This window comes from Felis catus, chromosome E3 (assembly GCF_018350175.1).
Source record: "Felis catus isolate Fca126 chromosome E3, F.catus_Fca126_mat1.0, whole genome shotgun sequence".
Taxonomy (NCBI): Eukaryota; Metazoa; Chordata; class Mammalia; order Carnivora; family Felidae; genus Felis; species Felis catus.
The window spans coordinates 34,789,475-34,805,380 of record NC_058383.1 but is presented as its reverse complement, the minus strand read 5'-3'; the positions used below and the strand labels follow the sequence as shown (position 1 = coordinate 34,805,380).

Genomic DNA, 15,906 nt, shown 5'->3' with positions numbered 1-15,906 from the left:
ATTTTTTTTTTTTTTCATGAAAAAGTGAGTCAGGTTAAAGAAAACAAATAAGTAAGTTAGTAGAAGTGACCCGTGGGATCTTGACAACCTGTTGGAAAGTTGACATAGAAGGGCCAAGTCCCCTGGACCTACAAAGCGATCCATCCTGTTTAGGGGCAAAGCTATGGATCTCACAAGACCAGAATTGGCCACGGGGCTGACAGTAAATGTGGCTCAACTGCATTTAGCCAGACATGTGCCTTCACTGGCTCAGGGAGCTATCCGAGGGTATGGCATTTGATCAAATGATAACTATTGAAAATGTTAATAAGGATGTTTATAATAGCGCTGTTTAAGAAGAATGTACTAACTCAGTGGAAAGTAGGGCGAGACTGAGGAGAAATGGGAAAAAGGGAAGAGAAGACAAGTTGGGAGGGCAGAGAGAAAAAGAGAGAAACACTGATATATGATAGAAATCTTAACCACGCTCCCTTTTTATAAGAAAGCCCTAAGCTTTGCAGCAGTCCATGTGGCCATGAGGCTGCCTAGCAGATACGTCTCGAGATGCCACTGCACGCTTACGTTATTCTTAAATTCTGTTACAAGTTCCTAGCTGAAACCATGGCTGAAGACAATTATTTCTGAAATGATGTCATTCTGCCATCCATGTATCTTAAAGAGGTGTCTTAATTTCCCTGATGTAAACACAGAGAGCTGGAATGCAGAGCTTATCCAAATAAAACCCTAGTCTTTATTCCTGGGACCCTGCTTGCTGTGGAAGCCAGCTGCAGAGTCTGGTGGGCATGATGAGGCAGGTCAGTCACCCTGGGGGCAACCACCCACCAAGAAGTTAAGCATTTGCTACAGGAGACAAGAAAGATGCTCAGCCCCTCCTGCCTTTACCTCCTCTCCTCAGCCCTGGAAGGGAGGAATCACAATACCCATTACCTCCACTTTTGTTTTTAGAGGAGGAAACTTCCCCCCACCCCCGCCCCCAAAAAGAGATGAAATGATTTGTCCAGAAACATTCATTCACACTGAAGTCTGAGCCCACGTGATTGGACTTCCCAGCTCTAGGCTCTTCCATAGAGCGTTGACATGCATAGGTCCACAGGCCTAGATTGACTAAAGAGGAAACTTAAGGAAAGGTTAAGATACATACACACACATACCTTTATGAGGCAGGTCCCTAAATCTCTTACAATATTCTGTCACCTCAGTGTCTTCCCTGGAACTGGACAATTTCCCTTTTTTATTTATTTTATTTGAGAGGGAGACTGCAAGCAGGGGAGGTATGGAGGGAAAGGGAGAGAGAATCTCAAGCACACTCTGTGCCCAGCACAGAGCCTGATGTAGGGTCGATCTCATGCCCCTGGGATAATGACCCGAGCCTAAAATCAAGAGTTGGACACCCAACCGACTGAGCCACCCAAGCATCCCCCAGAATTTCACTTTAAATTGGAACCACTCACAAGAAAGATTAGGTTCACCCACAAAAAACTCTCACATCCAAAAATCACATCCCACTCTGTCAAAGGGGTTTTATATGCATATAAAATATATATATATATAATATAAATATATATATATTATATATATATATATATATAATCAGCTTGTCTAGACACATTCACACACATCGTTTTGTTGGTCATGTAGATTTAAAGTAGCTTTGGTAGCTTCAGTGTGATTCATTAATTCACAAAATTCAGTTGTGCTCTCTGCTATTTGATAGTGATTTTAAAAAAAGGATTGATACAGTTAGGGTTGCTCTGTACTGTCATCTTAACTGTCTCGATCACTAGGCATCAAAGCTAAATCCTCAGGTATTCCAGAAAATTCTAATCGTGAGATAACAAGAGAAATTTGAAATAGTTCATTTGAACTGTTGCAATATGCTTACAAAGATAAGAAGCCATGAAAGTATCCTTTTCTCTTCTTTAAAAATAAACACAGGTTATAACCCAGATATAATCAGTATGGTTCGATCCCTACCTCCGAGACCTTCTCGATACCTTGGGTTACAGAGATTTGCAAACTAAAACCTGCTTCTTCTTTGGGTTTGATGGGTCAATCTCAGATCTTAGGGAAGTAAGAGAAGCAAACTTGTAAATGAATTGCTCTGGAATTTCTGTCTGACTTATGCATTTTCTTTTATTTATTTCATTTTTGCATTGAAAACATTACATTTCTGTTTCCTTATAGAGTAGTGTATCAAGAGCCTGTGTATGGCAATAAATTGCTGCAGGTATGAAATCCCGACTGGTGGAAAAACTCATCACTATGATTGTGGGTTTGCTGTGAAATCCTACTAACAAGACAATTCTGGGGAGGGGAGATGTTCTCTAACATAGAAGGAGGAAAGACTTAACTGAATTTTCCAGTTTCGATGTGAATGCTTCCAGAATAGAGATGCATATCCTAAGATTTCCCTTGTTTGCTAGATCATGAGTGTATCCAAGTGGAGGTCTGACTTGGCTATAAATTTCCGGGCTTAAAATGTGTCTACACTCAATTAATATAAGTTCAGTGAAAAGAATTGCAATGTTTCATTGTCATCAGTTGTCTGGATAATTTTGTAGTAGGTTCCTGGAGTCAACTAGAATGGTTAAGAGAAAAATTCATCCAGCATTGAGGGTCTGTACAGCTAACATAACTTTCCCTGGTTTCATTGTAGCTTCTTACAAATTTATTTCACACCTATTGCTATAGCTTTCAACCCTATTACTCACTGCTGAAGCAACCCCCAAATGAACCAATTTGTAGGAAGAAAAAAGAGCCAACACATCCATTGGAGTGTAGCTGGCCGAGTCTCCCAATATGGTCTATAACCAACATTAAAACTGTCAAATAAAATGAAAGAAGAATGTAAAGCTAAGGATGATCAGTGGGAGTTTTATTACATGGATTTCCCTGTAACATACAATTCTCATTTTTTTTTTTGCTCTGTATTAAGTCCATTAAGAAAGTGCATTATTTTTTTTTTTAACCATGAGAATTCATCAGGTTTTAATGAGAAATCTGTATGAAAAAGGGGTACTTGGATCTAGGAGAGAACAAAATAATTTAAATTCCCAAGATCAACTTTTATTTTTACATTTTGAGAAAACTGACTTTCATTGCCACACTTCAAAAACTACTGAATGTATGAGGCACATAAATTAGGGAGTGATTATTGAAGTGTTTCATTTTGCAAATGTTTTTATAAATGTAGTTTCAGTAAATCACATATTGAGATATATATGTGTATTCTGGTATATTTGTGGTTAGCACAAAGTGAGATCCTTGGGTATTCTCAGAAGCTAGGGTGTTTCTGTCTGGGATCAAGCCCACTGCTACTTTATATGGTGAAACTGAAGGGAAACACACACACACACACACACACGAGACAACCCTTTGTACCCTATGTCCCCTGCAGTACACATTTTGCCTCTCTTCCTAAGTCATTCACCATTAGGACATTAGAACATCTTTGTCAAAAAGTATGCTTTAAGGTAAAAAATGTGATTTCCTTTGTTGAATGACTCAGATGCACTGAGGGTCTACAGTGCTCAGCAGTATTGTTTTAGGAAGTTCCACAAATGGAATAGCCAGTTTCCTCTTAATTAACTTGGCACTTCCCAGACCTATTTGGGAAAGGTTCCTTTTCCTACCCCAGCTAGTATCCCACGAAGCACAGTTTTGAAAACGTTTTGCTGGAGCACCATCAGAGGTCCTTAATCAGTAATGTGCCCAACCTCCAGAGGACGTCTGCTAGCAAAAGAAATGTTTCAGACAACAGCAGTCAGGGTCTTTGTGGCCACGTCTGGTGGTGGCAGCAGAGGTTTGGGGTGGAGGGTGGAGTGCGGATTCATAATGGCCATTTAAAATTTATATTTTATATAAGGTCTCATTTACAGCTTGTTTAGGAGGATGTTTTATGAGTAGGGAGTACAGAACTATGTTACGCTTATCATTTGGCTTGGCGGTGGGAAAAATCTCACTGTCACGGATGCGTTTTTGTCCTAACGTCGGGAAGACTGGTTTCAACATGAACATCCTTTGGTGCCAGCAAATGGAAATGAGCGCTCCTTTTTCAGACGTTAGCACAGAACCTTGGAGGAGCTCTGGCTCTGCTCAGCGAGCTGCAAAATATGGAGCAATAAAATTGATTAGAGTCACCTGTTAGCAAGGCAAATTAAAGCAATTTGTATTTTTTGATCATCTTACAGTGTATGCACACATACACTGAGTTAATACACAACTCTGTTATTCCCCTAATACGGATTTTGTACAGAAGAAAAATAGCAAAGGAAAACAATGTAATGGAGAGATGTGGTGGGATCAAGCCACTTAATCCTTTTCCTTTTTCCACTGAGTACCTATGTGATGGATCTCACAGACCTGGACTGTCCAGCACTGAAGCCACCATCCCCATGTGGCCCTTTGCATGTAAATTCAAATGAACTCAAATTAAACACAGTACAAATTCAGTTTGCTCCACTAGCCACTTTTCTGGTGTTCGATAGTCACCAAGGACCAGGGACTACTGTCCTGGACGGCACAGATGTAGAGCATTGCCATCATCACCAACAGGCCTACTGGTCAGGAAGGAGACCACGGCTTAAGGTCAGAGGCTCCACTGACTCCACAGACTTCAACACACTGTGACCTTGACTTTTAAATAGGGAATGCTAGTAAGCAGCTTCCTGAATGACAAAGACACATGTCAAGGTATTGACCATCTGTACCTGTCTTGCATAAAAACACACACTTATTCTCCTTACATGGGCAAGTCATGTGAAAACAGTGGGGTGGATGGCCCTTCCCAAAGCTTCATAGACAAGCACATCGGTTGTGCACAAGGATCCCAATGGCACACACATCCATTTTATGTGCATACAGTGAATACCGACTGGCCATCAGTGATGCTCATTTTCATCATCTGCTATTTCCACTGCAGCTGTTGTCTCCACTTCTCAAACTTGCTGCCCACTTTCACCAGTGGAAACGATCACAGAAGTTGGGAACACAAACAGAGTGCAAACCCAGAGGTTTCTTGCAAGGGTCTGTTGCTAGAAATCTTTGCTGGGACCAAATTCACAGTCACAAATCATGACTGATTTACACGGCCCTCGATGCAGATACCTTTGCAATGGCTTTTGCTTTTTATTCTGGGAGAAAACACACACACACACCCACCCACCACTTTGTCTCCATCAAACCTTTCAGCTGGTGGTAGTTAGCGCCTCCTAGCAATCAGAGAGCTATCTTCAGCCCCTCTCTACCTCATTGTTTAATACACACACCTGCACACCTGTGTCTTTCCGGACACATCATGAAAGCCAAGGAGATGGACAAGCAGATAAAAAGAACAAGTGTAGAAATCTGGTGACCTAATTTCCCCTCGGCCCATCATTCTCTGTCTTGAGCTTGGTGCTGGTGTGACAACTGCTTTGGTTTTACAACTCCTCAGTACATCTAATGAGTTTCCCTGTTTCCTAATTAGAGAACACGGTGTTTGGAACACCAGGTGGTGTCTGGATAAGACCTGGTGTTTTTTTTTGTAGCTTCCATGTTATTGTTCAAGGGAGACTTCTTTTCTTTTCTTTTTTGTAATACTGGCTCCAAATGATTGGTGACTCTGTCAGGATGTCTTGGATGTGTGTGCCTTCTCCAGGGCTGATCCAAAGAACAAGTTTCTCTAAGGACAGACTAGATTTTCGAATTGCTACATTAGAGGTGGCAGATATATCCTGAAAGTTAGCTGTTGCTAGAAGAGGGTAGAAATAAATTATTGAGACCACTTTGTCTACATTCTGAAAGATGTTTTTTGTAGCATTGATCTCCTTGTCCTACAACTCAGCTGTCTCCTATACGTGGAGCTAAATGTAACAGACCCCCCCACTCCCGATTTTGTTGTTAGGTCCCCTCTGACACATGAGTGACTTTGCTGTTCACTGTCCTCTAACACATCAGTCTGTTCAGAGCTGCCACTTTATGGAGAGGGTGAGAACTGTTTTCCCAGAGGATTATGGGACTGTGAATTCTAATTAGAACCCTAGTGGTCCCAATGTTACCGGTCGAGACTGGATCCTGTTTGTTAATTGTGCTGAGATCATTCGACAGTGGTTGATGTATTGCTGTGGTCTGCTAAGCAAGCTCAGTTATTTTCACAGTTTGATAATCAATGCTCCACTGAACACAATTCCTTTCGAATATGACCATTTGCTTGTCCTCTGCTTAATTGAACAATTGCATTTGCTGGTACATGCAACTAAATGTTAATTATTTTTTTCAGGTTTTTTTCTTAATGATTTTATTTACAAATTGGAAAGCTTTATCATATTTTCCACACCAAACAAATTCCCTATCTGAACCAGTGTTATATCTTTAGCAGAAAAGACAGAATTTTTAAGAAGTGTTCACCATTCCATTTTTTTAAATAATTATGCAACACTTAGAAAGCTACACACAGTCTTCTTTAATTGCCTCAGTGGTTCAACAGCTACATATGCAAGAGATTACTAATAAACTTTCAATCAAAGCATTATTTTTTTTATAAATACAAATGCAACACAGGAGGGCATTAGCTCAGCCTACATTGGATTTTCAAGGAAGTAATCAAGGAGTGTTTGAATGAAGCCTAAGTTAGTAGCTAATAAGTAAAGGGAAAGCATAATCATTTTTGAAACTCTGGAAAGTTCAGCAAAGTATAAAGACTGTTTAAAGAATCCCCCGTAATCCTCCCCACCCCAAGACGATCACCATTAACCATGTAGGTACATCTCTTTAGAAGGGTATGTGGGTTCTTCCTCTGGGATATGCTCACAATCGCTAACTTTTAACATCCAGCTGGGGTTGGTATCCAAGCCCCTGTCTCTCCAGTGTGTTTTGTTCTTCGCTCTGGTACTAAGCTTTCATTAACCTCCACGTTAGACTGGTGGATGTGGGTAACTGCTGTTCTGGTGTGGTCTCCCAGTTGGGCGCCCCTGTGTTGGGCTCCTGTGCATTCCTAAGTCCGATTTCTCCTTGCGTTTTAGGGTGGTTACGCTGCATACCGCTACGCCCAGCCTACCCCTGCCACTGCCGCTGCCTACAGTGACAGGTAAGAGTCTCCCTTCTTCTGCTTGACAACTACCTGGAAATGAACTTAGCTGGCGGGAGACGAGATTCTCGTCTGGTTTTGGTGCAAATGCATGAGTTCTGGGGAGGCAGCGCCCAAAAAGTCAGGTCCCACCGTGAAGGGAAACGGCGCCATGTAGAGGGACGATGAACAGTCAAGCCTAGACCATCCTAAACTCTTGCCCTCTCTGCTTGAAACACAGAATTGCTATGTCTGGTCCAAGTAGAGTTGCTTTCCAGATCTCTCCATTCCTGTAACAGCACACCTTGCATGCACACACATACAGTCCCTGTACAGTCTTTCCACAGTCTTCTGCGTAACAAGCAGCCACGGTTTCATCTAACTCGTAGGAAGAACCCCAAGAAGACGATCCTACAGGTTTCCCTCAATTTCGAGCACCTGGTGCCCCCCTCTTTTTTTTTTACAACGTTTTACACCCAGTAAAGCATTCCCTCCACTGCACGTTTTAAATCTAGAACAAAGGAATGGGGGAGATGTATCTGGCATTCCTAAGATGACTCACTCTTTTTGGCAGTCCCAGTGTCCGATCCTACTAAGATAAGCCAACATTTATTCGTAACGTGCACCACATGTTAAGACTGGCAGTGGAAGGGACCGAGTGGGTTTAAGAAATGCAGAAGTCAGAATGGATGGTGGGGGTGGGGGTGGGGGGGGTGGAGGGGAGCTTGATGACCCATTACCCAGGCTTAACAGATAACTGGGTTTCTGAAATGGCAAGCCACAGCTATTCCTGTGTAGGTGCCTTGAAAAAAAAACAAAGCGTGCGTTTCCATATTGAATGCAACTCGTTGGCTCTGTTTTCTGAGGACATAAACGTGAATGTTCAGAAGCTCTGCATGCACAAATGTGATCGAGGGTGCTTATTTTTGGTAATGACTCTTTTAATTTAAAAATACGTCTCATGAATAAAACAGTAATGGTAACAATTTGCATGTGTGGCTGAGGCATGCTGGGTCAGACAGGTAAGCGGGCAATGTACTTGACCCCTGAATGGGAAGTGTCGGCAGCCTCTGGTTCTCCTTCCTCCCTGGCCTGTTGTGACTTAGTTCCTCTCTTGGTTTGCTGTGGTGTGCTTTTTCTGCGGCCCCATTCCATTTCTCACGAGATGTGTTGTGAGCTCGATGTAGCTGCAGATTTCTTCCAAGGTAGAAGAAAGCAAAATCAACTCCTGAACCCCAAAAGCTGCACTTTGAAATCCCCATGCCTACACTTGCAATAAACGGCTCTTTGGCAAGAAAGGAGGGAGATCGCTATCTGGTTGTGTGCAGGTTTCATTACTACTTTCTTAGAAACAGCCATAACGAGTTCCCAAGGCCGGAGGGAGCCTCTAAAGAAATCCACACAACATCAAGATACAGTTCTAAATGCATAAATTATCCAGTTACCCAGTAATCTTTCACTAAGATGCAAAATACGTTTTCCGTACGTTACTGTCTTCAATCCACTTTGACACCGGATTAGGAAACTAGAGAGGGTCAATAAAGCTAATAAAATGATGTTAATCTTGAAATCCTCGAACTCATTCTACAAATGAAAAGTCTTAATGCTATTAAATTCTGCACACTGAAGATTCACAAAGTATCAATTGTGATGTGTTTTATCTCCAACCCTTAATTATTTTTATGAAAATATCTCTAGATGCTAAATTCTCAAACACCCACTTTGTATATAATTATAATCATAGTAACTTTAGTCTGCTGTATAATTATGAGAATCTTACACGGATTTATTTCTTTGGATTTTTATCTTCTCAGTATAAGTGCATCTTCCCCCAGGTTGGAAAAAGGTTAATTACAAAGATATACTTTAAATTGCCTTCTTCAATAAGACCAACCTAGACACTTTTTGAAAAATAAACAATATTTAATACTGTTCTTAGATAGAATTACTTGAGAATCTGGCCATCTCTATTGGCATTCATTTGAAAATTAAGTTAAAATGATGTTGCATTGGGGGTCACCCTGTGCAAATATGTGTATAAAATCTGTTATTTTTAATATTACTCATATTTCTCATTGGCAACGTGTCCTACTGAAAATTGCCCTCATTCTTGGATTGGTAAATCTTGAGTAGCCCTACAATTCCCACTTTAGAGGAATCGTTTCAGTGGAAGAAACCAAGTAAATATACTCTTGTCCATGTAATTGGCCTCATGCTGTTCATATACATTGGGTCTTCTTGGTTGCTGTAGAAATTGATCGCTAGCCCTATTTAACTTTATTGCAAGCAAGACAGTTGCCACAGATGGGATTATTGCATTGAGGTAAATGCAGGAGTAGGTAAATTGCCAGAAAACAATCTTTAAAATGATATTTCTGGTTCGATTTGCAAAATGTATTTATGACATGATGGTACTTCCTTATATTTTCAGTAAGCAGGTAAAGAGAAGGAAGACCCTTCCCTTTGATAGAAGACACACGTTTGGGGAAAATATGAAATTGTCAGAATAGGTTTTGAATCCAGATGGAAGATGCCAAGTTTCTAGAATTTATCTCAGGGCAGTTGTGTAATAATTTATTTTTACACGATCACAGTGCAGTATCAGCCATGATAGATTTCTCAGTTCCTCTCGTCTGGAAGACAGGCAGGATGACAAAGAGTAAAACTTCTTAACCCAAAGAAACTCCTTCAGGATAGGAAGCAAAATCAGTTGGAATTGAGAGCATTTTGGTGATGCTCACTGGCTGTCAACTAAGTGAAAAGAGAAGCCGCAACGAACTTTACTTGTAATCATGAGATTTGCTCCTCAGGCATGTGGAAAGCGAAAGAAGTTTGATGTCCCCCGTTGGTAGAATTTTGCCTTTTATCAGCACAAACTAAGCCCTCGTCAAATTAAAGATTCAGGGACCTTTGGAAAATGTTGAACCCCAGTAACCTCAGGACTGTCCAGAAGGTCCTTGATGGGTCCCTTGCAACTCCCTGCCCCATCATCTTCTTGGTTACATGATCACATGCTGATTATCTGGGAGCACCCTGAGAGTTTCTGACTGCTGACCTCCAGAATGAAGACCATCTGGTGTGGGCAGAGATTTCCCCAAAAGAAACAGACCTGCCTGGACTAGGTAATTGTATAGTCTCACTGACGAATTTAATGGGAATAGGCAAACGTATTTCCTTGGCATTTAGAAAACCTTTGGTAAGCACTTGCCTTCACCAAACCTTCCTTTTTAATCTCACTTTGATTTAGGGAAAGCCAACTGTCCAAACTCTCAAAGGGGATTGTTTTCTGAGCTTGAACCAATCAAAGCATGGCAGTGGGGCCGACGGTCATCTGGTCATTGCATGCCACTTGGTGTTGCTGATGTGTCCGTGATGCGTTCTGGATTTGACAGGTCCACCATCACATTAGCTCGATGAATGGCTTGCTTGAATTAAGCCTGGGGGTAGGCTTCTCTTTATGGATTGGCTCTTGGTTTCTTTGTGTTTTATGACTTGGTTGTTGATGCATCTGTGAGCAGCCAAACCAGAAAGTGGGGCGGGAGGGGATATTCCCTATTCAGGGACTTGTGCCACAAATATTTGGGGATGTATGTATGATGTGTCTATAGCTTTGATGAAAATGTTCTCTCTCCAGAAAGGCAGATATTTGTCATTGCTTGTCCTGCTTGCTAAACATTCTAACATCTCCTAACAACCAGTGCATGAGAACGTCCCCCACGTTAGTGCAGAAGGGAACTAAGGGTCTGATCAGCCAGAGAAGAAAGTAATGCAGAGTGGTTCGCTCGGAGATTTCATAACGATCCCGTTGCACTGATAGTTACCAAGGGCCATTTCTTCTTTCACGTAAGACATGTGTTTCCTTTGAAGATCCCCCAAAGTCAGCCACTTTGGACATAACAGTTATAGCCCCAGCCTCACAGGTGCCCCTAGCCTGAGCAATAGAGACAACATGCAACAAGGTTTTGTTTCTTTTATTTTCTACTTTTTTTGTTCATTTGTTTTTTGAGACCTTAAAGTTTCATTGAAAACATTTTGTGTGACAAAAAAATGGAATATTGGCAGTTTCGTAGCTTAGTAGTTAAAATGCCCTAGAATCAGTAATCTTGCCCTCTGCATTTGAAATACACACACACACACACACACACACACACACATACATATACACACACACACTTCATATATATGTGTGTATGTTGTGTGTCTATATACACATATGCTTAAATGAACATACACACACACACACACACACAGCTGTGTCTTAGGCCCTCACAAAAGACTCCTGAGAGAATCCAGGTAAATCTTAATATAAGGAGGTCAGGACTTGTCAAATTCAGGCAGTCATAAGCCACATCTAGAACATTTTTTTAATGTGATAGTCATAACCTATTAATAGAAGTTTCTATTTCAGAGAGAAATAGATTAGTAGTTCTTTTTTAAAAGTCAATAAGGATAAGTAGGCATGTCTTTGAGGTCATGGAGAAGTTGGTCTACCCCTATTTGAATTTATATGGGTGATAGAGATAGATAGATAGATAGATAGATAGATAGATAGATAGATAGATAGATACATACATACATACATACATACATACATGGGTGGATGGATAGATGGATGCGTGGGTGGGTGGATGGGTGGATGGATGGAAAGTTAGATGATAAATAGATACACAGGTGGTTAGATGGAAGAGAGAAAAATGAGAGAGGAAAACAGAGAACAGAAGAGTGGAAGAAAAAGAGAGGGAAGGGAGGAGAGGAAGGAAGAGGAATGAAGGGAGAAAGGAGGGAAGGAGGGAGGGAGTGAGGAAGGAAGGCCACTCCTGGGACCGGTCAGGCATTAGCCATGCTTCTTAGATGTCAATACAGAGAGCTTATCTTTTACAAAACGATGACAACAGAAAATGGGAGCTTTGTTTTGTTTTTTGTTTTTTTCATGTTTTATGCAATTTTGTTTTTAATGTTTTTACTTGGCAAAATAAATGCTGGCAGCTCTATAGTAGCCTTCCTATTAGATTTTTACATTTTCAATTTTTTTTTCCTCTGAGACCACTGTTGAAAAGTAGAGTTAGTGCATTATAAACCTTAATGCCAGGGGTGGTTCTCAGATGAATTAAAAAAAAAAGCTGATGGCCCAGGTCGTGGAGACTGATGGCGATAGGAGTGTGTCTATCCCATGGCATCTCCCCAGCTGAGACAGGGATCCAGGGTCAGAAGGAAACTGGTTTGGATTTAGATTCTTACCTGTTGAGTCAAAACAGAGCAGCAAACAGCAGTTCTCTCTCTGTACCTTTGTTGACCCTACCTTGTCGAAGCTGTTCTTGATTTTAGTTCTCTTTTCTGCTTTTTTCCACTTGCCCTGATAAGCTCTCCAGGGTTCTGCAATTCAAGAAAAGATGCTCTGTCAACTTGTAATGGAAATGTCACAGAAATGAGTCGCTAATGCCTTTATTTACATCCTACTATCCCAGTGCCCAGAAAGGCACATTCAGCTTTCAGAATTAGAACACCAAGCTGAAATACATACGTGTGTGTATATATATATGTATGTGTGTATATATATATATATATATATACACATATATATACATATGTATACATATATATATGTATGTATATATATATATAGAGAGAGAGAAATAATATATAAATATGTAATATATTATTATTTTTACTTACATTCTTTTTCATCTTTTTGTTTAAAGTGCACTTTCTTAACTGATTCATTTGGTTTCTTTTTTTTTTCCAGCAAGTCAGGGTCCCCCTCAGGAGGAGAGAGGGTGAATGAAGCTAATTATTCTAGGCAGCTTTAGGGTAACTAGAAAGAAACATACATTGTCTGTGAGCTTCCCATTACACAGCACAGAAACCAGACGAAAATACGTTTCTTCAATAAAACTGGCGATATATATGACAGTGCTCCCGTTAATATGTTCACTAGTTGGAAATAGCAGACTGTATTCTTTGCCTTATTTATTAAGTCTTCTGGAAGTTGGAGGTGGTAGGCTAGCAAACTTGGATTCAAATCCTCTCTAACCGTGATAATACAATTATGAGCATAGCAGTAGTAACAGTGGCTCTGTATGGAATCCTGACCAGTGCAGGGCACTGTGCTATGTGCTTTCCAAATACAGTGCCATTGAGCCATCCAAGGATGCTGTAAAATTGATGTGGCCCTTCCATTTTACAGATTGGGAAGGCAAGGCTTCGAAGAGTGGGCAAGTTTTCTTCAGCTCAGCTCCGAAGCTAAAGAATGTGCCCTTAATCACTAGGCTCTGTCGCATTTCACTGGAACAATCTTGAGAAGTAATTTCTTCACATGACATTTCGTCTTGTATGGGTGTATTGACTCCACCTTACACAGTGGTTTGGAAGTATTGACACAATGGCTGTGAGATACTCCGCACAGAAAGGGCACTATATAAAGTGTTCTTGTCTTTTACTTTCCTGTGTTCCCATAAGAGCTGTAAATCTGGATGGCAAGAAGGAGGAAAACAAAAATACCTAGGTTATGTCGCTCCATCCAAACCTCTAAAATTCAGGAGTTTGAATCTGTTATTTCCTTAACAGGTTCTGGAGTCATTGAAAGCATTTAGGAAAGATAATGGCCAGACCGACTGGGCTAAGTTATGGCGTAGACAAGCCTTTTAAAACTTAATAGGTAGGATTATATGCAAATCTAATTCTTTTTACTCCAGTGAGTTCCAGGAATCATTTGTTGGGTTTTGCTTTGTTTTTGTTATAGACAGACTTACTTAGGGGAAGGGCCATATAAGCCCTTCAGTTTCTCAGTTATCCAAAGTTTGGATTTTGATATGTCAGCGCTCCTTAAAGTAAGGAAAGTATAGTATCTTCCCTGTCACACTTTTTTTTTTCCTTTTCACCATGTAGATTTTCTATTTCTATTTTGAAGTTACTTTTTTTGGTAGCGTCTCTGCGTGTCTGGTACTGTGTAGAACATTAGAACACACAACCTGAGGAGAGAAGCAGTGTAGTTAGCGTGACCCCAGAAATGACTGTCCAGAATGTGACACTTGAGACAGAGAAGGAATGTCCTGTTATTAGGAATGAGTCCGGGACAGAAAGCTTCAACTGGACTGTCCCAGATCAGGCATAACATGTATGCTTATCCTAGGCAGATTCTCCATGTCCAAAGACTGGACTTCACACCCAGAGTCCTTTAGTCCAGGTCCTGGGCTGTTTCTGCCTCCTTACGCAATTGTTAACAAAGTCAGGGCAAGTCATGTTTACATCCTCAAATCGTCGTAACTAAGACATGAGTTAATGATGAAAACATGAGTCAAATTTCATGTTGTCAAAACCAGCAATAATTTATTTTCCCTATGGATCAAATAGTTCCTATTGGGCCTTCACCAAAAAACAAAAGTTATGATAACTAATATAAATTACTTTTTCTGCCCACCTGCTGTGTAGATTGACAGTGATTTCATCTAGTAACAATTGAGATGGCTCTGGTATAGCGGAGGGGACAGATACTCTTGATAGTAGCATCAGTATGATTTTTGAAACTCGTGTTTATGGACCCAAAGCTCTTGGTGCTAAAAATAAATATAGCTGTTACTGATGGACTTCCTTAGTTTCTCCTATTGTTAATTTACAGACATGCATGCATGCATACACACACACACACACACACACACACACACACACACACACACAGGTTAAAAGAAAAAGTGCTCAAATTTCTCTTTCAAGAACTAATTGCCTTTGGTCTGAAATCTGTAATGGCTTCTTAACAACTGCTATGCACTATTGAATGAATATGTATGCAATTGAAGCCGTTAAAAAAAAAAGAACCAAGACTGTAATAGTCAACAGACTGGACCAACAAGGAGTTGGGGAGACATTAAAGGAAATTCCAAACCCAGTAGACCATAGCTGTCACAGCCATGTGGGTAGACACTTTTGCCAGTGAGGAGACAAGATGTAACAACTCCTTTGGTCATGTCATGGCCTAATTACACACTTCTCAGGTTGCAGATCATTGACTTGATAGGCCACAAAGAAGCAAATAAAACCTATCCTATAGTAGCATCATTAGGATCCTTCAGCTGTGAAGGGTTTCGAGACAGGTGAGAAAGCCTGGTACTTTCTAGAGGCAGGTCAGAAACTTCCAAGGAGAATGGGTACACGGAGACTCTGGAGGAGCCCTTTCCACAGCAAATACAGAGCTCCTCATGGAAGACAGCTTCCCAGTCAAGGAGAAGGAAACACACACACAATAATCTTAGTTCATGAATGTGACAAACATTGAACACGGTCTACTTCTTTGCTTTTTTTTTTTTTTTTTTTTTTTTTTTGGTCTTTTTTGTCCCTGTGTAATACACTATAGGCTGTCTTTTAGGGTAAGAGGGAACTTTTCACTAAAAATTTCTAGTATTTCCTTTAAAGTTATCGAAACAAGTTCTGAGAGAAGTTTAAATTTTTTCCCAGTAGAACTGATTTCTGTTTAAATGTGGCCTCTGTGCTGTTTCCATATTTGTGCGCAGTACGTGCATGTGAACAGTCATTGTACAGAAATAAATGATTTCTCATGATTTTCTCCCTGGCGTGAATCACAGTGATTGATTCCTCTGGAATTAAATTCTCCTCAAAACCATAGTGTAGTTCATACGTAATTAACACAAAACGTTTAGAGTAGGGACCACTATCAGGAATTAGAGAGACGGTAGTTTGGAGGTGAATGCTTGAGGGAATCTCCGTAAGGAGTAACTAACTCATCAATTTTGTCATTGTTCCTGGGCTTATTCTTGCCACATTAGGATGTGTGAATGTTTTAATAGGTCAATAGATTGTGGAAAGATGAGACATAATCAAAGCTCAACACCCTTTTCCCTTAATTATCG

The 15,906-nt window shown here is 40.6% G+C and overlaps 1 protein-coding gene across 7 annotated transcripts in view; it reads left to right on the top strand.

Annotated features, from left to right (window-relative positions):
• The window catches only part of RBFOX1 (RNA binding fox-1 homolog 1), a 2,060,838-nt gene that overhangs the window by 2,017,047 nt on the left and 27,885 nt on the right, over positions 1–15,906 (top strand). For all 7 annotated transcript variants that reach the window (XM_023246535.2, XM_045047971.1, XM_023246513.2 and 4 more), the window contains 2 exons: positions 2,185–2,227; positions 7,002–7,066. In XM_023246535.2, the coding sequence (XP_023102303.1) occupies positions 2,185–2,227; positions 7,002–7,066 (108 nt within the window). The remainder of the gene's footprint in view (positions 1–2,184; positions 2,228–7,001; positions 7,067–15,906) is intronic.